This window comes from Lagenorhynchus albirostris, chromosome 17 (genome assembly GCF_949774975.1).
Source record: "Lagenorhynchus albirostris chromosome 17, mLagAlb1.1, whole genome shotgun sequence".
In the NCBI taxonomy this organism is placed as follows: domain Eukaryota; kingdom Metazoa; phylum Chordata; class Mammalia; order Artiodactyla; family Delphinidae; genus Lagenorhynchus; species Lagenorhynchus albirostris.
The window spans coordinates 7,214,706-7,241,294 of NC_083111.1; the positions used below are offsets into that span (position 1 = coordinate 7,214,706).

At 39.9% G+C, this 26,589-nt stretch overlaps 1 protein-coding gene across 3 annotated transcripts in view; it reads right to left on the reverse strand.

Annotated features, from left to right (window-relative positions):
* Positions 1-615: 615 nt before the first annotated feature.
* The window catches only part of CA8 (carbonic anhydrase 8), a 212,367-nt gene continuing 186,393 nt past the window's right edge, over positions 616-26,589 (reverse strand). For 2 of the 3 annotated variants that reach the window (XM_060128441.1, XM_060128439.1), the window contains exons 8-9: positions 19,628-19,797; positions 616-1,972 (exon numbers count right to left, since the gene is read on the reverse strand). In XM_060128441.1, the coding sequence (XP_059984424.1) occupies positions 19,663-19,797 (135 nt within the window). In that variant the 3' untranslated portion in view covers positions 616-1,972; positions 19,628-19,662. The remainder of the gene's footprint in view (positions 1,973-19,627; positions 19,798-26,589) is intronic. The other variant, XM_060128440.1, reaches the window with a different exon arrangement.

Consider the following 26,589-nt stretch of genomic DNA (forward strand, 5'->3'; position numbering starts at 1 on the left):
TAAAGAATATAAGCTTCCACACAGTCTCACCAATGAACACCACAAGCTGAACCAAGTAGTTCATTTCAGTCTTTTGAATCAGAAAATATCCAGTAAATAAATTTGATTCCTTCAATTAAAAAAGATATTTTGGAGGGGAAATATGGGCCACAAGATATTACCCTGAGAGTCATCTGAATTAGTTTTTGTTGTTATGCTTATTTTGTATTTTTCAGGGACAAGTGATTGGAGACTGCAGGAAGCATCAGAAGTTAAGTCCAAGAACGGTCCCCAGCTGCTCAGTGCCAACCACATCAGGATCAGTGACACTGGGTGCCCATGTACTGTTTAGCCCCAGGGCCTGAACGCAGGGTCTAGCAGAGGAGTACCAGCAGCCCTGTTGGCCTCTCACTCATGAGAGGGTTTTGATTTTGTCTTTTGATGTTAACTGCAAATGAGGCCACACCTGCAGCCAATGTCTGGCAAGTACATGGTATCAGTTTTAGTCTATAAGATACGTATTTAAATATGCCAAGTTTTTGTAGCCATGCTTTGCCATTTCTTCATTTTTGTATACAAGAAACTAAAGAAGGGAAAATCCCGGGACTGCCTTTACCTCTCAGAGGCTCTGCCTGATGCCGCCCTCATGTGGTCCAGGGCTTTGTTAGATGCTGACCCTTCATCCGCCTCTGCTTCCTCTCTTTGGGGCAGCTCTGGTCCTTTCTCTCCCTGCCCAAGGCTCCACCGTGAACCTTCTTAGCTTCTGTTTTCAGGGATACTTAGTAAGATTTTTTTTATTTGCATTTAATGCTTTTCATTATTACAACCTTTACCCAACACATTTAAAATCTCTCAACACATAATTATTCCATCTGTATTATTTTCTATTTCTAACTTAGATATTCTGCATCACAAAATCCCTCAAAATTGAGTGTAACGTTATTGAAGTCATTAGTTTTACAACAATTATAACAACAACTAATAACATTTATTAAGTACTTGCTTTGTGCCAGGCATTCTACTGCTTTACATAAATTATCTCATTCTATTACATCTAACTGCATCTAAGCATATGCTTAAATTTGCCAGTAGCACTTAAAATTAATTAAAATAAGGATATGATTCATCTTCAAAACAAAGATCTCAATATGCCAAAGTGAAACCTATAAAATAAAATATTTTAAAGTCTTACAAAATGTACAACACTAAATTATTATAGGATACTATTAAATTTATGTTTCTATCATGGAAAATAAAGCTATAAAATAAAGTATCCACTTTCTCTTTAGCCTATTTATTTCTTATACCTTTCTCAAATTCCTAGAAACCTCAGCTTCTAATATGTCAAATAAGTATGATTAGATTCGTATAATCAATTAAATCCTTTAACTAAGAAAGTAATATATAAAGTGAGTATTATGTTCTTACATTAACTCCCAAATCGTGTTTTATAACAAATCACCCTGACATTAACCATGGTATGAGGGTTGCAAAGTAACATGAGATGTGTTTTTTACTAATCCTTCACATTCCATTTTGGAGCTGTATATGCTGTTCTTGATCAAAACTCTCATTTTATTATCAAGAATTACATTATTTTCTGAATGAGTGAATTTTCTGTTGGAGACAGGAAATGAAGGACTGCAAACGCTGGAAATGTATTTTTCCTGTCTCAGTATTAATACATGATATATATTCATATTAATAATAACTCTGAAAACTAGTTTCATTTCTTCTACACATAAGCAATAAACAGTATGTGCAAAAATATGAATACTGGCAGCAGTGATGTGGATACATAACATGGGGTTTCTTTTGAATTTACAGCCATTTCTAATATTTCATTAGAGCATGTGTACAGGCAACTGTTACAGATGTCCATTAAAGCTCGATTAGATGAAGACAAACAATGCAGGCTTTGAGGATAAACCGAAGCTGCAGCTCAAAGTTTCCGTTTCTCACCCATGGGCACTATAGGACCACTGTCTTCCTCCTTTAAGGCAAAGAGAAGGAATCGATTATGTTACTGACATTCCTCCAAGGCAGACTGGAAAGTCTTTCTACAGTCCAATGAGACAGCAAAAATGAGAAGTTTCATAAGAAAATGTGGAAATTTCAAAAATATCTTCGTGCTCAAGTTTGTCATCTCTGCAATTTTTCCACAAAGTCTACCATAATTTTATTTCTCTGGCAGAATCTATTAATGCAAAATTTCATAGAGACATGTATTTTCAACCAAAATAAATAAATGAACGCTTGAACTGTTTTCTAAACAAAAAATTTACACGTCATGCATAATAATAAATAAAATTAAAGCTTTTAGTTATTGTCATTAATTTCCTGTGTAATAACTGCAGATGGTAACTGTTTGAGCACAAAGACCACTGCTTCCTAGTCTCCAAATAATGTGACATTTCTATTAAATAAATCAGGAAATAATAAATATAGAACAACACATGAAACGTACATTTTGAGAGAACTAATAGTCTTCCCATTTAGAAAACAACATCAGCTAAGATTTCAGTTCAATACATCTACTCGTGTTGCCAGAGACGGGACTGGGGGAACACACTTTAATACAGTTGCTAAAAATAAACAAGCCCAATCTCTTGGACAACTATCTATTAAAATTTAGAGTGCATATACTTTTCACCCAGAATTCTACTTCTTGGAACTTATCATAGAGATATAACCACCTAATCATACAAAGATTTTATGTATAAGGATATTCACTGAAGCAAAAAAAACTTGAAAAAGCTAAATAATTTCCTTCCTTAACAAATTATGATACATAGCACAGGGAGATCAGCTCAGTGCTTTGTGACGACCTAGAGGGATGGGATAGGGAGGGTGGGAGGGAGACGCAAGAGGGAGGGGATGCAGGGATATATGTGTACATATAGCTGATTCTGTTGTACAGTAGAAATGAACACAACACTGTAAAGCATTTATACTCCAATAAAGATGTGAAAAAAAATAAAAAATAAATTATGATACAATGGAATACTTTAAAATTGTTCATACATGGTATGTGGGTGGATATGCTTGTACATATATGTACATATACATGTCCACACATGTATGCATATGTTCACATAAATATATATAATTTCTGGAACAATTTATTAGAAAACATTAATAATGCTGGGGTACATACTTCCAAACTAAAATTTCAAATAAGATAGTGAGTCATGACCAAATCTTTAAGATTATGCCTCACAGAAGTGATTTCAAAGGTAAAGGAGGACATTGTTTGTGTATGCATTTGACAACTATAACCCAACACATTTATAAATCAAAGTGACTGACATAAAACAGACTGATGATCCAAATTGTAAAGCCTCAGCATTTTAGAGCTTTTAAAAGGAGCCTAAAGGTCAGCACGGATGAATTCTTTGCAAAAGGAAAATAACTGGAGTCCCCCATCTCCTAAGATGTGTTCCACATAACTCTAGAAGTTGGGTGGAAAAAATGAATCTGTATTCAAAAAATACTGTGGAAACTCTGATTACATAGAGTAAAATATGATTCTTTCAAACAAAACCATGTCAGTCTCTAATATGCTAATGTGCACTGTCAATCTGCAAAAGAAAAATATATTCAGGATTCTCCAAATGTATGGGACAGTCATTTCTTGATTTAACAAACATCTTGACGGACCAATGCTCTGCAGAACACATTTGGGAAAGGTTGGTCTAGAGGCAGAGATTCCAAGTTTATGAAAGTAATTCAATTACGCTTTACCCAACTACTCTAAAAATTAAGCTACCATGGTCTAAAACATCAATTAGACAAAAGATACGTAAGTAAATATGCAGTCACTCTAATGACATGAGGTCAGGTCTTACCCAAAGCATTTTAACATTGAACATACAACCAGAGTGCAATAGGTGCACAAGCTCTCAGGTGTCTTGTTCATTTTAAAGCTCTAATGGCTTGATTTACAGGATTCTCAATAAATGTAGAATGAATTCTAATTCACCTGAGTGTGGACTCTGCTGGTGAATTTAGGTTGCTCACTGTTAAAATCTCCCTCACAGGAAAACTAAAGTTAATGCCCTATGCTTCTTGAATTTTTCTCCTTTACATTGTTCAAACAAAGAAAATGTCACCTCCCAAAGCCAAGGCACTCTGAGGATAATCTGTTAGCTCCCCCACCAACAGATGGATGTTTGATCTCATTCACTGCATGATACCAGATTAGCTGGAAAAATTACAAAAAAAATTTATGTCCCTGAGTTCAACTGATCACACTCTGGGGTGTGGATGTGGAATCGGAAAGACTCAAGTTCAAATTCCAGCTCTGCCACCAACTGGCTGGAAGATTTTAGGCAATCTATTTGCCCCTTCTGAGCCCCAGATAGCAATACCTACTTTGTAGGGTTTGTGTGAGAATGGAATACGACAACAGATATAATGTGACAACAGTGCCTGCTGGGCACATAACTGAGTGACTGGTGACTATTTCGTTGATTTTACAGACATCTCACTAAATGCAAACTGAACTACGGAATGGCCTATTATTTTCTATAGCATGCGTTTGACATTTACTTTTCAGCACTTCAGAGAAATTTTTCATGGGATGGAATCATACTTGATCTCATCTGCACTGTGTTCCCAAGGCCCAACACAACATTTGGCTCAAAGCAAACACTCCAAGAAAACGCACACATGTATGTCTGTGTATGTGCGTGTGTGCCCACGCATGTGTGCGTACATACATTAAAAAGTATAACAAAATGACAGCAGCAACTGCTCCTGTCATTTATTTAACGTTTTTACTTGTATAAAAAGTTAAATTTTGGGGCTTCCCTGGTGGCGCAGTGGTTGAGAGTCTGCCTGCTAATGCAGGGGACACGGGTTCGACCCCTGGTCTGGGAGGATTCCACATGCCACGGAGCGGCTGGGCCCGTGAGCCACAACTACTGAGGCTGCACGTCTGGAGCCTGTGCTCCGCAGCAAGAGAGGCTGCGATAGTGAGAGGTCCGCGCACCATGATGAAGAGTGGCCCCCGCTCGCCACAACTAGAGAAAGCCCTCGCACAGAAACAAAGACCCAACATAGCAAAAATAAATTAATTAGTTAATAATCTCCTACCCGCAACATCTAAAAAAAAAAAAAACGCTCTGAATACAGAAAGAGCTTTAAAAAAAAAGTTAAATTTTTAACATTTTTATTAACGTTTTTATTTGTATCAATATTATACATGCACATAGTTGAAAAAGTTAAGTAGTTCTAAAGGGTGTATTATGAAAACTATCAGTTTCCCGTTCTATATGCCTCCACTTTGGTCCTCCTCAACTCTTTGAGCTGATTATTTTATTAACACTGTAGAGCTAATCAGTATGATTGCATCACTCCTTTTCAGTTTTACCATTGTCTGTCAACTTTCCCTCTGGAGAATGTCATTTGACCTTCTTTCCTCCTATCAGCCCCTACCTCTCTACACACACACACACACACACACACACACACACACACACACACACACACACACACACACACACACACACACACACACACACACACACACACACACACACACACACACACACCACTCACACACTGTAAACCCTTCCCTTCACTCCACCCTCCCAATACAGTTACATAATAATTTGGGTTGGATCAATATTTGACTTCTATCATTGTGATGATGTAAATATTATTCAGAACTGAACTGCATGTATTAATTTATCATTAATTTTCCTTTCTTGCACAACTTGTTTACTCTGGAGTGAATCATTATCTTGAGTTTCTTCCACCTACATCCTCAATCCAAAACTACCTACAGTTGTCTGACTCTCCTCTCAAGAAGTTAAGACACATCATGCAGTCTATCAACTTCGTCTTCCTGGAGGAAGTTCTTCTAGAACCTTCTCAACTGCTCACATCTGGACTCACATCCTCTATGCTGGCTACCTCACCTCACCATCATTCTGGGAATCTCCTGTGCCTTTCTCCTTTGTCGGCTCTCCTGTTTCCTGGATCCCACATCTGTTTTCTTGGTTTACGCCATTTTGGTGAAGCACATCTTCCAGTAGCTTCCTGGGAAATAAATTTTTAATGACCTTGATATCTGAACATGATTATTGAAAGTTTGGGTGAGGAACTGTAGGTGGGCTACAACTTTCTCTCAGAATTCTGAAGGTCATTCTTCCCTGGCTTTTAGCTTCCAGTATTGCTGTTGAGAAGACTGATATTTAAACTCCAGGTTCTCTGAGTCTGACTTGTTTTTTCCTCCCTGTAACTTCTCCCTCCACGTTCAGAAATTTCACGATGATAGTGCCTTGGTGTGGGTGCATTTTGATCTACTGCCCTGGAAATTCAGTGCGCCATTCCAATTTGTAAATTTATGTCCCTGAGTTCTGAAAAAGTGTTTTGAATGATTTTGTTGCTGGTCCTCTCCTAAAATTTCTCTGCTCTCTCTCCAGATTTCCTATTATTTGGATAAAGAAATGACACTCGGAATACACAAAGGTAATCAGGCTGACTTTCTCCCCTTTGGGACCTCCTCCCAAATACCCATTTATCTATATATAAATAATAAGAAAGCTTAACTATAAAAGGAAATGTTCTATTATCCAGTGATCATTGTTCATAATGAGACCTTGAAGTAAGGCCATAATCCTAAGAAGTCTTCTAAATCAAAAGCTACTTCAATATAATTATAACAGATGCCATCTTTCATGTGACTATTTCTGAACCTTAAATGATCTTCTGTGAAGAGACCCCTGGGGATGAGTGCAAGTCAAATCACCATTGGAGAATTTCCTACAAAGCTATCAAAAATAAAAAAAGCACATGTGCCCACGTGTCCTTCACAAAGGCTGCTGCAGGTCACAGGGCTGACCTCAGTTCCAGTGACTTTGGCTCAGCTAATTGATAACCCACTGCCACGTCCCTCTTTAAGTAAGATAATTCAGTGTAAAATCTCCAAAAGAAGAGTCTTTTAAGAAATAGCGAGATGCTAGACGTGAGAACTCTTTCCGAATGCTCTCGGGGCAGTTTCTTCTCATGCTGCTTGGATGTGGAGTTAGCTGGGTTACCTGATTCGCTCCCAACACCAGGCTATAAGCTCCTCAGGGGAGTCTATGCTGATAATGTGTATATTTGCACACAGTCCCTAGGATACTGCCATACACTGAACAGAAGGTTAAAAATAAATGTCCTTCCTTTACAAGCAAGGGCAAGATAGGAACCTTCTTTTTCAACACACCCACTAATACCAGTATCAGGTCAGGAGGAAGGAAAATAAACAGAAAAAGGAGAAAGAGAAAGGAGAAGGTCAAGAGTGTCAACTGCTTTTGAAGATTTAAAGGACACAGGGTGGGCAAGATAACACAGGATTTGGAAATAGAAATCCAGGCATATCCGAAATAAGAAAGGGAAATCAGATATCACTGCTAATTATTTAACATTATTCTGGGAGTTCTAGAGGGTGCAATAAAGTAAGAACTAGTAAAATTAGAAAGGAGAAGATGAAATTGTCATTATTTACAGATGTGACCAGGGTCTATGTAGAAAATACAATCAACTAAAACGTCACTGGAAACTATATGAGAGGTCAAATAAGAAAGCCAAGGACAAAGCCAAGCAATTATTTTTTCATTGAATAAATATTAACCAATATAAAAATGTAGTGAAAAATGACACTAATCAAAATTGATGAGTACAAAGACAACAATAATAATAGTAATAGCTCACATTTATTATGCCAGCCCCCTGCCAAGCACCAGGCTATGCATTTTACCATATTTTGTTTAATCCTCACAACACCTCTAGGAGGTATGACTCTTAGTATCCCTATTTCACAGACGAGGAAACTGAGGCTGAAAGAATATCTATAATTTGCCCAAACCATGGAGCAGGAGGTGAAAGTGCTATATTCCCAATCAAGCCACACCCCAGGCTGACTCCAGAGTCCAAATGCACATCCTGTAGCAAATTCAGTCAGAGGAGAGAACTATACAACATCTAAAGAGCATTACAAAAAACTTTAATAAGCATAGACCTATGCATTGCTCCTTGACAGAAAGAGTCAACATTGTGAAGATATCAATTCTCCTTAAATTACTCTAAGTACTCAAGGCAATCCAAATCAAAAATTCTAGCAAGATTCTTTCTCTTCCTTTTTCTCTTTCTTTCATTCTCTTTTTCTCACCCTCTCTTTTATTCTTTACTTCAATCCTGCTGGTAAAATGATCCTATCGCTTATCTGGAAGAATTAAACACAAGGAAATAAGAAAATTCTGCAGAAGAGATTAATAAGGGATTTTGTCCTACCAAACACTGAAATATACACCAATGTCACAAACACAATGGGTGGTGCTCATGAACAGACAGATTAATGGAACAGAACAGGGAAGTCAAGGATAAAACCAAGTATTCAAAGAAAGACTTAATATAAAATGTAACAGAATCATTTCTAATCAGATTGGCAACGATAAGAAATTTGAAAATACTCAATTGTCAGTGAAGGTGAAGAAAAATGTGTATTTGGACACATGGTCAGTGGAAACATAAAGGGATACAACTCTTAGAGCAATTTGCACATATATAGGATTACAATTAAAACTCTCTGACCCAGTAATCTCACTACTAAGAAGTTTTTAAGGAAATAAGTGCATATGTTAACCACAGTACTGTTGATTATAGCAAAGTCTGAAAATGACCTAAAATGTACAATAATAGAGGAACACTCGATAAACTCTGGTACATAATTAAAGTCAACTTATGTACAATCATTAAAATGTACACATGTATCTATTGAATGACGTGAAAAGATACATCAAACAAACAGACAGAAAAATATCCTGCATAATATAATCCCATGAGGAACATTATATGTGTGTCTAGTTGTGCTTATGAGAGATATGCAAAAAGAGAGATCAAAAGAACAAAAATAATGATAAAGGTAACATTTATTAAATACTTAACACTGTGGACCAAAAACATGGTAAGCACTTTAATTGCATTACTTCACTGTATCTTCACAACCACCCTATGAGGTAGGTACTACTATGGCCTTCTTTAAAGTGATGAAAAAAGAGACTTAGAGATATTAGGAACTTTGTCAAGGTCACACAACTACCTACCAGTGGAGTCAGAATGGAACCTAAGCCATCCCCCACTGAGCTATGGGGGGACCTCCACGCTCACCCCAGTGTTCATGGTGACTGTCACCGAGAGGAGTGTCTGAGAGACCCTTGTTGCTTCATTTTGTTCTGTACTGTTTGAATTTTCCACCATGAATATGTTATCACATTCAGAGAAATCAAAGGGGTTACTCTTGCCGCAGAAATTTCAATAGGTAAACGGAGATGAACACATTTCGAGAAAGTGAGGAGTAAAAAGGAGATGACCAAGAGGTAGAAAGTATACAGAGTGATTGATTTTAAAAAGGGCAAAAATACCTTCAATCCATGGTGCAAGCACAGATTAGCATTAACCCTTAGGGAGACTATTAGCAACGTGATACCAAAAGTGAAAACACAAGTGTCCTTTTTCCCTAGAAATCTCATTCCCAGGAACTTATCTAAAGAGATAAGGAGGCAAAGATATACAAGGACTTCATAATTATCTGCCCTTTGTTATTTGAAAGGCGTAGTGAAAAGAGCTCAGGGTTTGCAGTGAAACCTACCTGGGTGTGAACCCTGGCTTTGCCCTGTACTGGCTGTGACCCTGAACAAGTTACTCAACCCCTCTCAGCCACAGGGTCTCCATCTCTAAAATGGAAATAAAAGCACATGCCTCACAAGATCGTTGTGAGGATTAAATGAGATAAAATATAGCAGAGGGTCAGAAACATAAAAAAGCAGCTGTTCTTTCCCCTTCATCACTCACTAGTATGTGTCACTTAGAATGGATGTGTAAACTTTAACTGAAACCCAAGGACACATCAGATTGTTTGGTATATTCTATACAACTCTGCATCAAAGTATCATAGAACACCAAACTTAGATTTTAAAGTTCTTCACAAGCAAACCTATGTTATACTATTCTGACACTTTCTCAATCTCAATTAGCACTATACTAATTAACAAAACTGTGTTATACACTACAGCGCATCACATTTTTCTTCCTCCTTCCCTAATCCCTAGTGTGCTGTAAGGGTGATTGAATATCTAATTACTTCTTAATTGAATGCACATATTATACATTTTTCACTAGGTTCAAGCTTAATGCTTTCAGTCCAGAAATCAAAGTCAATGAAATTAAGTTGAAGTGGGATTTGGGCAACTATTATAATGAGAGAAGGTTTGTATTATGTCTAATTATAAGTAAATGTGGATTTTAGCATTATATCCTATGGAAATATTTCAGGTCCAGGAATGTGCCATAAGTGACTAATTTAGATGATTAATAACATTGTTATTCTTATTTACAATCTTTTATTTCTCATTATAGTGATTTAATTGCTGGGACCCATTAAATATAATCATTCTTGAAAGAAATGGTACCATTAGAGAACCACCGGCTGTACCCATACTAAAATCAGAATGAACACTCATATTTGTGAATAATTACATGAGTTTCTCTGCACTGTAAAGGTTACAGGAACTCTCACATGCTGCAAACACAAGAAAAACATAAATCTTGGAGTACTTGGAATATAACTGGTTACGTTCATCAAAAATATTCATTTATGGCAAACCATAAAAAATATTACTATCAAAATGGTGTTCCAATTCAGTTCTTACTTTACTGGGAGAGCATTTCATGAGGTTCTTTTTTTTTTTTTTCCCTTTTGCATTATGCAGGAGTAGGAGAACCTCTGAAGTAGGTATCTCATACAATGAAGGTTTGTTTGCTTGTTTATTTCTAGATGTGGGGACCAATCAACTATAATAATTTAGCTGAAGACCTTTTCAGGCAGAAGACTAGATTAAATAACTTTCTGAGATCCAGTTCGACTCCATGCTTCTAAGATGTGTCTGAAAATATTTTCTGCAGACAAGCCTTAAAGACCTTTACGTATAAAGTATAAGAATTCAGAAATTTTGCAGGCATTTAAAGAAGTACTGTGATAGAAAACAGACCCATCCAAAACCAACGTGGTTTTATTGTTTTAACAATTAATTTACTTTGAGAATGGTGTTACGTAGTGGCAAATTTCTTGATTGGAGAAACCTCCATATTATTCAACAAATATTTCAGACTCTGTCCAAGATATTGGGCATTGTCTAGACTATTTCAGCTTTGTATGCTACCAAAACGAGTTTTCACTGGCATGTTTGTTTAATTAAAACTGAAGTATCATACCAGTCAGAATGGTCATCATCAAAAAGTCTACAAATAACAAATGCTGGAGAGGGTGTGGAGAAAAAGGAACCCTCCTACGCTGTTGGTGGGAATGTAAATTGGTACAGCCACTACAGACAACAGTATGGAGGTTCCTTAAAAGAATAAAAATAGAGTTACCACATGATTCAGGGATTCCACTCCTGGGCATATATCCAGAGAAAACTATGATTCGAAAAGATACACGCACCCCAATGTTCACTGCAGCACTCTTTACAATAGCCAAGACATGGAAGCAACCTAAATGTCCATCAACAGAGGAATGCATAAAGAAGATGTGGTCTATGTATACAATGGAATATTACTCAGCCATAAAAAGGAAGGAAATAATGCCATTTGCACCAATATGGATGGACCTAGAGATTATCATACTAAGTAAAGTAAGTCAGAAAGAGAAAGACAAATATCATATGATATCACTTATATGTAGAATCTAAAAAAAATGATACAAATGAACTTATTTACAAAACAGAAGTAGACCCACAAACATAGAAAACAAATTTATGGTTACCAAAGGGGAAGGGGGGGGAATAAATTAGAAGTTTGGGATTAAGATATACACACTATTATATATAAAATACATAACCAACAGGACCTACTGTATAGCACAGGGAACTATACTCAAAAGTTTTGTAATAACCTATAAGTGAAAAGAATCTGAAAAAGAACAGATATACGTATAACTGAATCACTTTGTACACCTGAAACTAACACAACATTGTAAATCACCTATACTTCAATTTTTAAAAAATGAAGTAGTTTAAAGAATAAGGCAAATCTATTTGTACTAACATATAAATATCTCAATTTATCTATATAGTTAAATTGACAATTTTTTGGTATGGCTTTTTTTTTTTAATACTTTAAAATACATTGTTTCTCACCCTTGTGGGTGGCATGTCAGTATCTACTTTTCCCTTACCTGGTTTCTTCTTTAACAAACCCTTTTCCCTTCTTCAGGAGATGGTTTCCATCCCTAACAAAGGGCCTGGAGTGGGTAAGTTCCTCCACTCTCAGGCCATGATCCTTCCATCACCCTCATGCCATTTCATTTCTATGCTGAGATTTCAGATCTCCTAGGTTTTGCTATATGTAAGCTATTTGCTATGTTTAGTTATGTTTAGTAACTAATACAAAAGAAAATGAAAATATTAAAAAGAAGGTTGATCAGGGGACTTCAGTCTTTTCATCACGTTTCTGTATTTCCTCGATAACTGCTAACATCCAGCTATGTATCAGTAGATGTAACGCAGGTCAATTTTCCAAAACCCATTCAAGACTCTGCAACTTCACAACTGAGACATTTCAGTCAGATGCCAATCACCCAACCTTCCACTGTGGATGGGAATAACAAACTACAGTACCGCCACCAGCCCCCAGCGACAGATGTCGCCAGTGAGTCCTGTCACCCTTTTGCACTGCGCTCAGCCATGGATGCAGAATCCTTCTCAACACTCTAGACAGCTCATATCAGTCAAGCAGAGTTGACGTGCAAGTTTGAGGGCTCTCTGTCACCCATGTCTTTTATTTTTACAAATCTTTCTTCAACAATCCTATGTAGAAGAGAGGGGGGTGTTCCTGCCACAGCCCAGGTGAGAGCTGATGCTAACTTTATGGGTTGTGATGATCACAGAGATTGATTTGGGAGCTATCCAAAGGCGAATCCGTGAACTGGACGATAAATTGGAAATGTGAGGTGAGGTGACGTGAGAAGTGTCCAGTATGACTTGAATTCCTAAGAAAACTGGAAGAAAGCCAAGTCTGCGAAGGACGATCATATATTCAATCTTTTATATATTGGGTGTGAGACGCCTCTGATGCATCCAAAAGCAAAGTGAGGCAAACAGTTGGGCATCCGATTCTAGAACTTAACAGAGAGACCTGGTGTCGGCAGGTAAATGAGAGGGTCATCTGCCTTTGGTGGTACCAGAGGCTGTGGGTGCAGACGATCCACCTACAAAGAGAGGAGATGCCACAGGCTGAGCCATGCGGACTCCAACAGCAAGTGGCCTCCAGGAAGGTCCCTTTGTGTGCTGGGCTTTCACAGTTCCCTGGGTCTATGATGAATCCGCTTTCCTAAGTCTCTATGAACTTCATCATGGAAAAGAGGAACTGGAAAGGACAGACAGTAAATGAGGAAGAAACCGAAATGAACGCTTCTTTGTGAACGATGTTTTCTTCATAAGTCTCAAACTGGAAAAATAAAATTTAAAAACTGGCTTGAGAAAATTACCAAAAATGAGCACCCATGAGGAAAAAGACGTAATACTACATGTTTAGAGGAGATAACCTGGTCTCGGTGATTTTCTTATGGAAAATATATGAAGTTTAAAATCATGAAATCTACTATATTGAGGGTATCATAATATATTAATGTTCAACATAAAAGCTGACCCATGACTGCAAGATGTTCTCTTCCTTCCTCCCAAACACAATTTTGTTTAAATTCATGGGTGGGGAGGGGAATAAATCATTCAGGAATTTTTACCCACAATAAATTAACCTTTCTAATAGTGAAAAAAGAAACAAAGGACAGATATGGAAGCAGGGATTATTTTCCTTCTTTACCCATCTTGAAGAAATGTCTATACAGCTTTGATACTTTTCATTCTTGGGTTAAGAACAATTTTTGTATCACAGAATCAAAACATCATAGATGGGTTGACCACCCTTGGTATTTTGGCCTTTTCCTGAAATCATACTGAGAACCTTTAGGAAATCCATTCATTTTCGGGCAATTCTACAGGATACAGTAAATAGAAAATAGCTCTACCATCAGGCTTTCATTTCTCACCCTAATGCTGTGCATCATATTAAATTATTGGAGTGAAGTCAGTCCAAGTTCTATTGACTGAAAATAAGGCTCTGAGCTTTCCATTTATCCTGAAAGGATAATAGCTTTTACCTACTTCGTCATTCAGAGTTGACATTATCCCTTTCCCACAAATCCCCTCCTTTTCCATAATGGCTTAATCTTTTTTAACCTCCAACTCTGTTAGGTTATAAAAGAAAGCTGCTATGAAATTGATGTTAGCTATAGCATTTATTAAAGCTAAGAAGAGAACATTATTAATTGCAAAAGTATACATGGGGAAGAGTTCAGTACAGTCTGAATTGTGACTCAAAGACCCAAAACGGGTCTTTGCCCAAATACGAGGGTAAGTTTGACACAGGGATCAGATACTTGTTTAATAACCTCTTTTTTCTTCTTCCTTTTTTCTGTTTTTTTTTTTTTTCTCCTCATCTATTTGGAGCACACATATTTTCCCCTTTTAAGGAGGGTAAGGGAGGTTACTTTTTTTTCTGGAGAAAACATTTTTTATTCATAATTATCTTAATTCTATGGCTAAAATATATGTTGTTTAATCATATTGTTTTGTTCTAAAGCTAAATCAACTCAAGAAACACGGTTTTATGTAAATAACAGATCTCACAAAGAGATAAATTGTTAATGTAATTGGAAATAATGTTGCCAAGAAATGTAGGCTATTTATTTACTGTTTACAGGGAGGTATTTAAAGAGCTCTGTGGCATTGGTTTTTACAGAAAATAATTATAATTAACTATAGTTACTGTAACCATGTGTGCAGTTTAACAATATTTGAGTCACAGGGGAAGCAGGCAAATCTTTGAACAGTCAGCATAGCTTTCTAAAAACTGGTTAATAGTTAATGAAACAAACAGGCAAATAATCATTTCACTGGAAGGGTAGCATCAATATTATCATGCCAAGGGCAGCAAGGAAACTGGACATAAAGTTTGGTTTTATTTTGGTTTGTTATTAAGATTTGGTTCTCCTGCATCGTAAAGAAAGTTCACTGGGTAAACTGGCTCCTAGAAATCTGAACTAGCCCTGCACCTGGGTGACTTACGTGCTAACTCTTTAAACAAGTACAAAACCATAGTTCATACTTCCTAAATGGTAATACAAAAAGTCACAGATAATTCATGGGAGTAATAAGTCTTGGTTATCAAAACCCTCCAGATGTCTAGACATGTCATGCAAAAATAAATGTCATTTTAAGTCCAAAAACTAAAGTTATTTTAGTAAAGCGTAGCTAAAATAAATCTGAATTATTTTGAACATTTTTTAGAGAACTATCAGAAAAAAAGGTTTTTTTTCCTTTTCAGTTCCAAGAGCTTAAATGAAACATTCATGCATTAAATTCAAAGTCTGACTGTCAAGTCATTTCACTTTAATAAAAATTTGAATTACCTGCCTTAGGACATTATTAAATATCAAATAAAAAGCACACATCCATAAGTCTGATTTCCTGATATAATTTTTATGTAGCAGTACGACTAGATTTGTATTACACATTTCAAGATAAAAGGATCAAAAATGTATTCATAAAAGGATATGGTCAGAAGTGAAGTCGCCTTTGAAAGAATTTCTGCACCACTCTTAGGAATTTGGGGGAAAATGACCTCCTTTTAGCAATCTCAGTCACCAAGACAAGGACATAAATCCATCCTCTCTTAAAATATCTAAACTGCAATTAATCGAAGACTGAAAATTACACACTGTCCTCCTATCATACCATGAATATGAAGTATCTGAAATATATGTAATCTTCTCATAAACATTTAAGAGTGTGTGTGTGTGTGTGTGTGTGTGCGTGCAAGAGACAGATAAAGTAGTGATGGTTACTTAGATATTTAGAGACAGGCAATTCTGGTGTAGGACCAGATATGGATCAAAAATTAAAGCCAATAATCTTATTTCATAAAAAGCGTCATTTATAGTTACCGACATTCAAAGAGAGTATACCAGACCTACACTGGGGAAATTCATAAATTCACGTTCACCAACCTCACCGCCCCTCTCTGCCTGGCCCTCCAACCGGGCCGTGCCCGTAAGCCCTCCGGACCCTCACTCTGCACCCATCTCCCAGCTGTCTGGCAGCGCTCACCTCTTCTAGCTTCTACCCAACCCTCCTTAAACAGTAAAGCAAGTCGTGAAACACTGTCTATAAACCGCCACCTCCTTCCCTCCTGTGATAGCGCACAAAGTGTCCGTTCCCATAACAACAGTCAGTCTCCACGTGTGCCGAGGGCCCCATCCCCTGGCAACTTTTCAGGGACTTCACTGCTAGGACTAGCCCCTCGAGAAACAGCACCTTCAGCCCTGTCCATCCACTGGCTCATTCCCCCTCCCCCCCACATACAGAAAAGTTTTACTACTTCTTTTGTTTAAAAAAAAAAAGTCTCATTCCCACCTCAAAAAAGGAAATGATATATATGGGACATGACAGAGGTGTTAGCCAACGCTAAGGTGGGAATCATATTGTAATATAAAAATGGATCAAATCAAAATACACATCGTACACCTTAAACTTACACACGCTTGTCTGAAGCTGCCACCACAAGGTATCTCCAGCCCTCCCTTCACGCCCAACTTCTGCCCACCGCAACCGCCTCCCTCGTCCTCCTGCCACCCTGAGAGCCAGCGTGGTGACGCTCCCAGACCTCTGTCCTGCAGTGCTTACAACAAGGGGCCCTGCCAGGCAGGCTGCTTGGGTCCAACTTCCAGTCCCGCTGCCCAATGGCTTTGAGCAGATGACCTAACTTCTCTGTGCTTTGGTTAACTGGTCATAAAGCATCCCGTAAGATTTTATGAACATCCGAGGTCATCCCCGTGTAGCATGAGAACATTATACGTACACACTTGTATGTATAAAATCTCTATGCCCACGACTCCCGCATTCTGTTCAAACTTCTTTTCTGACCTCCGCTCTCGACATTCCAGCTTCCTTCACACCAGGCCCACTGCTGTGACTGACAAGCCTCTCTCAGTCCCCCCGTCCCCGCCCCCCCCCCACTCTCCATCTCAGACAGAGCCTCTTCCGGCTTCCCTCTTGTCACTCCATGGCACTCTAGCCACACAGTTTCTAAAGCCCCAAACCCCGGGTGTTATCTTTGATATGTCCATCTCCCCCCACCCTCGTCCAATTTATCCCTAGATATCACTTTCCAAGACCCTTTCACATATGTCAGCTTCTCTCCATCTGCACTGCTCCTAGGCTGGTACCCATGCCTGCATGCCTTTCACCTTGGCTACCCAGTGGACCTCTAAAATATCCTTCCACCGCCACAGCCTGGCCCACAATCATCTGATCCATTTGTTCTCCAGCCACTGTGATCTCCTGAGAAGGCCACTCCCCTGAGAACGCTTAGATCTCAGCACACTGACGATGAAGTAAAGATGTCTTAGCACGGCTGCCGAGGTCCTTTAAGTCATGGGGCCCTGCCTGACCTTCCCTTTGCATTTCCATACCCCAGACTCACAAGGCTTTTCTCAGGTGCATCAATGCCTCAAATTCTTATCACCTCCACAGAGACTGGGCCCTCGGGGTCTCTGCAAAAGATATTCCCTCTATCTGAAATCTCCTTCACTCCATTTCTTGGTTCTTTTCATTCATGGAATTTATTAACTGTGTATTTTTTTAACCTCTTTATTGGAGCATAATTGCCTTACAGTGTTGTGTTAGTTTCTGCTGTATAACAAAGTGAATCAGCTATATGCATACATATATCCCCATGTCCCCTCCCTCTTGCGTTTCCCTCCCACGCTCCCTATCCCACCCCTCTAGGTGGTCACAAAGCACTGAGCTGATCTCCCTGTACAGAAGTGTTTGTTTCTCGATTGTCAGGTTCCCCATCTCAGACTCTAGCTTTTATGAGGGCAGAGACCACATCTGTTCTTCTCATCTCTGTATACACAGAACCAATCACGTAGTAGGTGCTCAGTAATATTTTCTGACTGAATATTATTTTAATTCTTTAGCTCATCCATTATAAGTCTCAACTTAAAGCCCTCGGGGAGGTTCTCCATTGTTATCATATATGAATTACTGAAAGTTCCTTCTCATTCCTACCACAGGTGACTTTGCCTGGCCTCCTCCTCATCATCCCCATCATCTCATCATCTACTAGCTGACACAGAAACTGAGAAGGAACGAAGGACTGGAACACAGTTGGCTGATACAGGACACACATAAGTTCTAAGGAATTTCTAATTTCCCTAACGACATCCACGACTCCAGGTGTTACATGCCATGATGGATTCAAAGTAAACTCAACACGTTTCAACCCTTAAGAAGCTTGAAATCTGACACAGGAAATAAATATATGAATAGCTAATTGTTAGAAAAAATGTGAAACAAGAGGTACGATACAAGGGACAAGGAGAGAATTCCTGCTGAGGACCGTATGCAAGTTGGGCCTCTAGTCGGCTAGGGGTTCAACGAGCAAAAGGGAAGGGGGGAAGGACTGGGTGAGCAAAGCACATTCACAGAAGAGAAAAGACAGATTGGCTGGAGTACTGGGTGCCTCAGTAGAGTAATAATAGAGGGGCAAGAAAACTGGAGAGGGAAACACATGGACAACGTGATCACCCTTTAAAATTCCTGTATCAGCTGTCTGGCTCATGAGACTGTGAGCTCCCTGAGGCCAGAGATTTCTGTTCCTCTGTGACTCCCCGGTCCATTGTACCCTTCACACGGGATGAGAGTACATACCCTTAGCGGTCCATTAAACAGTCAGAGCTCTGATCTGACTCCTAGGAAACCGTTCCAACAGACGCTTCCCTCTTACAAGAAGCAGTGGTTTCCCAGCAACGCACACTGACCTAGGTACACGCCCTTGGGCAACCTACAAGGTGAGGAAGTAACCCAGTACAGAGGCATTTATGTATATTTTAGCTTTTCCATGTTTGTGATGTTTTACTTTGTTAGTCCTTAAGGGTAAGGAATCCAAACACTGAATTCGATATATTAAAATGTACAGATTAGGTTTTAATCAGTACAGAAACATCCTACACTCAGATCATTAGCAAGGGCCTCTTGATCTATCGAATAAAAGCACTTCCATAGGACAAGTATTTTCATTCATGCCAGATCTGCCCTCACCTACCTACCCCGATAAACAAGACGACCAAATCTGCACCGAACAACAAGGGCCACTTTGAGGCTCAACAGGTCCCCCAGTCCCTTCCCTTACGCTCCCCCATCAATGGGAGGTGACAGCTGCGGTTTCAAGGGTGCGACAACATAGTAAAGTACCGAGAGGTACTTGCACGTCACTGTTCCCCTGCCTCAGGCACCTTCCCTCATGAAAGCCGATATTAGAGCAAAACTTAGAATGAAAGGCTGCTCTGCTCGAAAACATAAGGACTGTAGATTTCTGTCCAACACGGCATGAAATTTTTACGAACCACCTGACTTGTGATTAATGGGGCTTGAGAATGTGTCCTAGATTTAAATAAAGTGCGTTGACAATGAGAGTCGCTCTGGTGTGACAGGCTCAGCTGTGTGTGCCTCATTTTCCTTGCTTAATCCGAACATACCCAGATGAAGACGCACCGGCTTCTGCCCTCTTCAGCTACTGAAACGCGGCTCTAATGACTCTGTCGCTGAGTGGCTGAGTGGGTCTAAAATTGTCTCCCAAAATCCCATCACAGCCTTCCACAAGCTCTGCCCCTTTTGCATGTGTCCTCAGCCTTCGAAATTCTTCAATCTGAAAATAAAAGCAGAACAAAACAGATTAACCACTTACCGGCCATGAACAAGAACTGCAGTTTCATCAATGGCTTAAAATATGCATACATTATAAGAATTTAGAAAGAGAATTAAAATTAAACTTCAAAGAGAGAAAAAGAAGTTCATCCTTCCAGACCTAAGACATTAGACGCAACCCCTGCAAGAAGAATGAAGACTGCAGAAGCAGGGATGAAGGTCTGCAGACAACCCAAACTGCCACGGAAACCTGCTGCATCTGTTTGTACAAAAATGATACACACTTCTCTCTAGAAGCTCTTATGGCCACCTGTGACATAATGAGAAAAAGTGAACAAATGAAGCAGTGATCTGAAATGCTTCCCAAGTATCTCTTTAAGTAATGAATTCTGGTGTTACTGTACGCTAACACTGACCAGATGTTAAATGTATCAGATGGAGGTTTTTTCATCAAAAGACTCCCTTTGATGTTTGTCTAGCCCTCTGGAGAGCACAGGTCCAAAGAGTGCCTCTGATTTTCCAAAAGTTTAAGCCCATCTTCCTCCCTTGGCAAGAGCGATTTTCAAGTTCATCTCCCTTTTCAGGTTTCCTGTTACACACGAAGAGGTTCCCACAGTCCCACGGGACCGTTCCCATCAAGTGCACTGCAGTTTCCCTGACTTGCCGGGTCTGCACCTCCTAAGAACCCACAGTCTGCCGGACACAACCCCCTGGGAAGTGTCTGAACAACAAGTAAACACGTGATAAGCATTCGTGAGGCTCACTGCCAACTAGCAGTTGACTTACCTCTGTTAAGTCATGGTCTGTTATTTCATTTAAATGCCCCATAAAATCACATGCCACAGATATTCTTCCTTCCTTACACAAAAGGAGAAACTGAGGCCACATGGGTTAAGGAAGTTTCCAGATTAGCCGGGTCTGACAATGCCAAGTCCAGCTGCTCCTTTCCCAGCTTCACAGCCACCTCTTCAGAAATTCTAGTCATCAGTAGACCCTACATCTGGCACTTATCCCCGGATGTTGAGCAAGTGTGATCTGAACAGCATGAATCCACCAAAAGTTCACCATCTGCGAATCAGAGGCTTCTGCCTACAAAGGTTCATACAGCACACCCATAGACCTCTCCCAATCATAACGTGAAAAAAATGCGAGAGATGAACTAATTCAGGGTTCGAATAAAATTCTAGAGACCCCTAGACTTTAGGGGACCCATGAAACTCCTGAATGACTTGTAAAAATTTCCCTGTGGAGTAGTTTCTTAAGAAGAGGTTCCTGACTCCAAAAGAGTTGAACCCCACAAGATTCAAACCATTCATATATGCGTCGGAAAACAAGAGTTGGGGAAAATTAAGTGGCTTGTTAGATCAGAACCCAGGTTAGAAATCTGACTTCTGATGGTTCTAGTTTTCCATGTCTTCAAATACTGTTTGATTTCACTCAATGGGATAAGCCTGATCCAACTAGAACTGTCCTGTTTTTTGAAACAACGGCCACGTGCTGTATTTATACAGAAGCCATCAGCTGTTTGATCTACATAACCGTCTTCCGCTAGGCTGCCACAGGGTCTTAGAGGGGGGAATATAGCAGCACCCATATTGCTTGCTGCATCTGAAAAATGTCTAGAGCCACGGCGGCAGGAGAATCCCCCGTAAGACGCATCTCTCTGCAATGCCAATTTTTCTGAAGTAACCACCGCTCGGAACCCTTTAGTCACTTCAGATGGTTTCAAGTACACACTGCGTTATCTCACGTTGAAATGAGACAGAGTGAGAAAGGAACAGAATAATAGTCCAGGATAAAAGTCTTCAGCAAAACTCAAATGTCATGGCTGTACAGAGACTCTCATTATCACGTATATCAGGATGTACGATTTCATCGATTTTTAATGCTACTCTACTTAAACATGGTATTTGTTTTTAGCCAATTTGAAAGAGACGGATGGAGAGGACAGAGATAAGTCCTCACCTTCTGAAGGTAGCAGAGCTGAGCAGTCACTCTCCTCTGAACCCGGGTGGCACGCCAGTGGGTCTCAGACATTTACTGCGACCTCCTTATTGCAGGACCCCGATGATTCACTCAAAGTTCTGCTTTCTTTTCATGTGTGCATTTAAAGGGCTAATTTCTAGGGTCTGAGGTTTGGCACTCATTAATTTTAGTAGTTTCCGAGGTCCTGTGCACATCCTATAATAGACTTATTTTGACTTACAGTTCATATGTCATCATGTTAGAAGAGAAAAATAACACATAAAAGTCGGTGTTCTCATCTTATTCTCTTTCATCACCAGGCGATGATCCATGAATTAGAGGAAATGAATTCCTTGTGGTAGTAGTTAAATAGAGGGAACAAAGCAAATTGTACTTAAATAGTCCATATATGTGTATATGTAACGAGATTTCATATATATATATATATATATATATATATATATACACACACACACATATCTCTCCACCTTTCATGTACTGAACCTTGTTGTTCTGGTTTCATTTTCTTCTACCCCATTATCTAACTTTCTTTCTAACATCACTGCTCTCTCTTCCTGACCTTTCATCCCTAAAACAACCCTCATTCTGTCATTGATCAGTCCTTAATCTGATCTTTTTTTTCTTTTGAGGAAGACTTAGAGAAAAGAACTTTCTTTCCCCAGGAACACTGATGTAAACTTGCCTATCAACCCAATCCCCAGCTCTGGGCTCGGCCACTGTCGTCCCATCATTAGGATAGCTACTAATGAGCCACACAGATCGAAACTTACTCGAGACGTAGAGATTACAGAGCTCGTGGCTCCACGGGAAGTGCTCTGTATCATGGAAGATGCTGAAGAAATACAAACTTTCTCACAAGTCCCTAAAAATAACGCATTTTAAGAAAGGAAAGAGGGAGTCTCCCAGGAGCAAGAGAAAGTCCTAGAGTTACACTGCTTAAGGACAGCAGCCGCCAGCCAGCCCCATGTGGCCACCAAGTGTTCGAAATGTTGTTAGTCTGAACTGAGATGTACTGGAAATGCAGGATTCATACACACAAAGTCAGACTTCGTATGAAAATAAGGATGTGAAAAATCTCATCAATGGTCTGTTACACTGATTACACGTTAAAATGATATTTTTGATTCACTGGGTTGAAACAGGCTACCTGAATTAACTTCACCTGTTTATTTTGACTTTTTTACTGTGGCTACTAGACAATTTTCTCTCACATATGTGGCTCACGTGGTGTTTCCATTGGACAGGACTGGTCTAGTGCCGCCCAGCACACCGGCCTCAGGCACTCAGCATTCTGGGGTTAAGACGGCTGACCTCAATTAGCTGGGGACATAAATGCGGGTAGATGAGAAACAGTGGTTCTCAAAGTGTGCTTCCTGGAATAAGTGCCCCAGACCCACCAAATCAGCAACTCTGGGGTGCGGCCCAGCAGTCTGTGTTTTTTTGTTTGTTTTTGTTTTGTTTTGTTTTGTACGCGGGCCTCTCACTGTTGTGGCCTCTCCCACTGCGGAGCACAGGCTCCGGACGCGCAGGCCCAGCGGCCATGGCTCACGGGCCCAGCCGCTCCGTGGCACGCGGGATCCCCAGACTGGGGCACAAACCCGTGCCCCCCGCATCGGCAGGCGGACTCCCAACCGCTGCACCACCAGGGAAGCCCCAGCAGTCTGTGTTTTAACATGCCCTCCCGGGAGGGATTCTGTTGCACACTCAAATTAGAGAAACACGGACACAGAAGAAAATGCACAACAAATGTTCCACATCACTTGGAATCATTTTCAAACGTAACCGTGCTGGGGTCCCGCAGTATCCTGGTCTGCAGAGTTAATGGCCACTCAAATCCCACATGGAGCATAAAAAACGCCTGCTCCTCAGAGGTCCAAGGCCACACGGGCTCCCAGACCCCGCAGGCCACAGCATCTGTGCCAGAAATCGGGCTAGGAAGAGTCCCACTTTTCAATCCACAGGAAGTCAGAAATGGGGAAGGATGAAGAAGAGGCAGGGTTGGGAGGAAACAAAATTTAAGACGGTTTTCCGAGTTCTAACGGGCGTATATGCACATGGTGAAAACCAATAACAACATCCATATTCCTCTGTTTCACTGGCGTTACTGGAAGTTGAAAGAGAAAGGACGAAACAAAGACAGACACATCTAATCTGGGAAAAGTAGGTAAGTTAAGAAATAGAAACAGGTGAGTAAGAGGAACGTGCAGAAAAAGTGGGGAGAAAAAAGACAGGAAAATGAGAGTAAAACTGAAGAATCATTTGTGTGTGTGTGTGTGCGCATGCTCACATATTTGTACATGTGCCATTATATCAGAATACCACGTGTGATCAATTCTGAATATTGTTCACATTTTAAGGTCACTGTGAAATCAGAATGTGTCTTACAAATTCCGTTGTCAGATTTGATTAAATTTGGTATTTTTATTCTGCTCTCAGAATCCCATTTCCAAACATAACAATCCAGCTGAGGGAATTCCCTGGTGGTCCAGTGGTTAGGACTCTGTGCTTTCACTGCCATGGCCTGGGTTCAATCCCTAGTCGGGGAACTAAGCCTCACAGTGCAGCTATAAAAAACCAAAAACAAACAAAAACAAAAAACAATCCAGCTGAAAAAAAAATTTTTTTTTTTCACTTCGGCTTTCTAAATGCTTTAGACAACTGTTTATCTTACAGTAATTTAATGGTTACAGATCACTTTTTTAAATGTTTTAAATTACACTCATCCAAATCCATCCAATTGTGTGGGGTTTTTCCCCTAGCATACGATGTGCTAACCAGGAATAACATGAAAAAGTCAACCAATCAGGAGCTTCCAGTCCCAGATGCTAGAATTCTTAGTGCCCAAGAAGATGCAAATGGTCCACGACAGGCTTAGCTGTCAACACCACACTTCAGCCGCTGACTCCTTCTCCCCCCACCCACCTCCAGCAGCTGTGCATTTCCTAGGAAAGCATTATGATCTAGAGCTTTTTCCTTAATTACGTTGCAAGTGCAGACACTATTATCCTGTGACAGATGACGCATTTCAAGATACAATTGTTTCTACATAATATCCAGCTGCTTTATTACATGTTACGCCTATAAGAGGACACATGATTTTTTGCAATACAAAGTTTTCTATTTCTCAATATAATCAACTTAGTAGCCACTCCACCTGCCATTGGCTATTCCTTTTGTTATTTTCTGTATCAATCCTCTGTCCCTCGCTTTCTGCCTCCTTCTCTGTATCTCTCTGCTCCTCTTTAAGTACAACAGGATGAGGCTTCTCAATTTTTCTTGGTTTTGATTCTAGAATCACATCCTCTTCTCTTGGGTTCCTCTTGTTTGTACTGCCCTCTCTGGACCTTCTCTATTTTGGGCTCTGCCTTCTATGAAATTATATGAGCAGCAACAGTGAAACATTCAAGTCAAGGACAGACTGATTTATAGTCTCCTAAAATTATAATTTTTTCCTAAATCACTCTAAATTCCATTTTAATTTACCTGCGTGTGTGTGTGTGTCCATTTCAACATTCCCGCCCTCTGAACAGATGCTATAATGGAGCTCTGTGCTAACAGAACCTACATCTTTTTTCCTGAAAAGCCACAGCTAACTGGAAAGTCATCTATTTCCAAGAGCAGTTGGGATTATTCCTTCCAATGGACATTCCTTTGCCTCTGGCTCCCTTTGAGGAAGATATAGCTTATTTCCCAATAATTGAGGAGCATCACTTAGTGGGTTAGGGCTAGACTTTGTCACTGGCCTTACTCAAAGGGACAATACAAAGCAAGGCTCCCTTTGAAGACAGTGAGACTGAAAGGCATGACGATTTGTCTCTGGGTTTTCACATAGCATACTGGTCGACGTGGAAGTAAAACATCCTCGTTCACATTTACAGACTGTCAGTTAACGTTCCCCATACCGTGCTAGCAAGGGAATCCTTAATGGAATTCTAAGTGGAACTGAGAATCTTCTTTTCTGTGGCTCAGCAAGGTTAATTCGAACTGACTTCCAATAAATAGACATTTATTGTGGTTATAGAGAAAAATTTTATTTTTCACTAAAAGATTTGACCTATTTTTAGAAAATTACCTTTAAACTGCTGAACAAGTGTGACTGTAGACCCCGAGCTCCTTCTACTACTTCTGCCAGTCTCCTCTCCTTGTGACTAATGTCAGTTAAAACTTTTACCCTTGGTCCCCTTCTCCTTTCAGCTCAACACTCCATGGAAACATCTCACTTCAGTTAACAATTCAGTTAACTGGCAATGATGGTCCTTGTTCATGAATCTTGTTTGCATGATGGCAACTCTGAAAAGAAATGAAGGCTTTCTCCATGGTAGAGCCTCAAGGCAAACCGGTTGGATGGGCTGGGGTGTTGACCTGGAACACCGAGTGCAGCATAACGGAAGGGATGGTGGAGGAATAATACTGGAGGAGAAGCCAAACCTCAGCAACAGAGAAGTGTCAATACCAGGATCCACCAGTGAACACACAAGACCAAGAAACAGGAGTCAAGGGCGAGAACCCAGCAGCGGCATCTGGGCACGTGTTTATACAGCGTAGTTATTTTCTACCTGGGTGGGCAGCATGCATCCTATTTAAATTCTCTGTAGCATTTGTCACTATTAACCTTTCTTCTCCGCATCTTGGAGATACTCTCTCCTGTCCTGGACTCACTCCCTCCTGGCTGTTCCCAAGGCCCTTGGGCAAGTCCCTAGTTCCCTATGTGCTGCCATCTCCTCTACCTACACTGGGGTTTTGCACTCAGCTGGGCTATCTTGCCTCTTCCTCAGCTTGAGCTAATCTGATCATCAAATCCATTTCT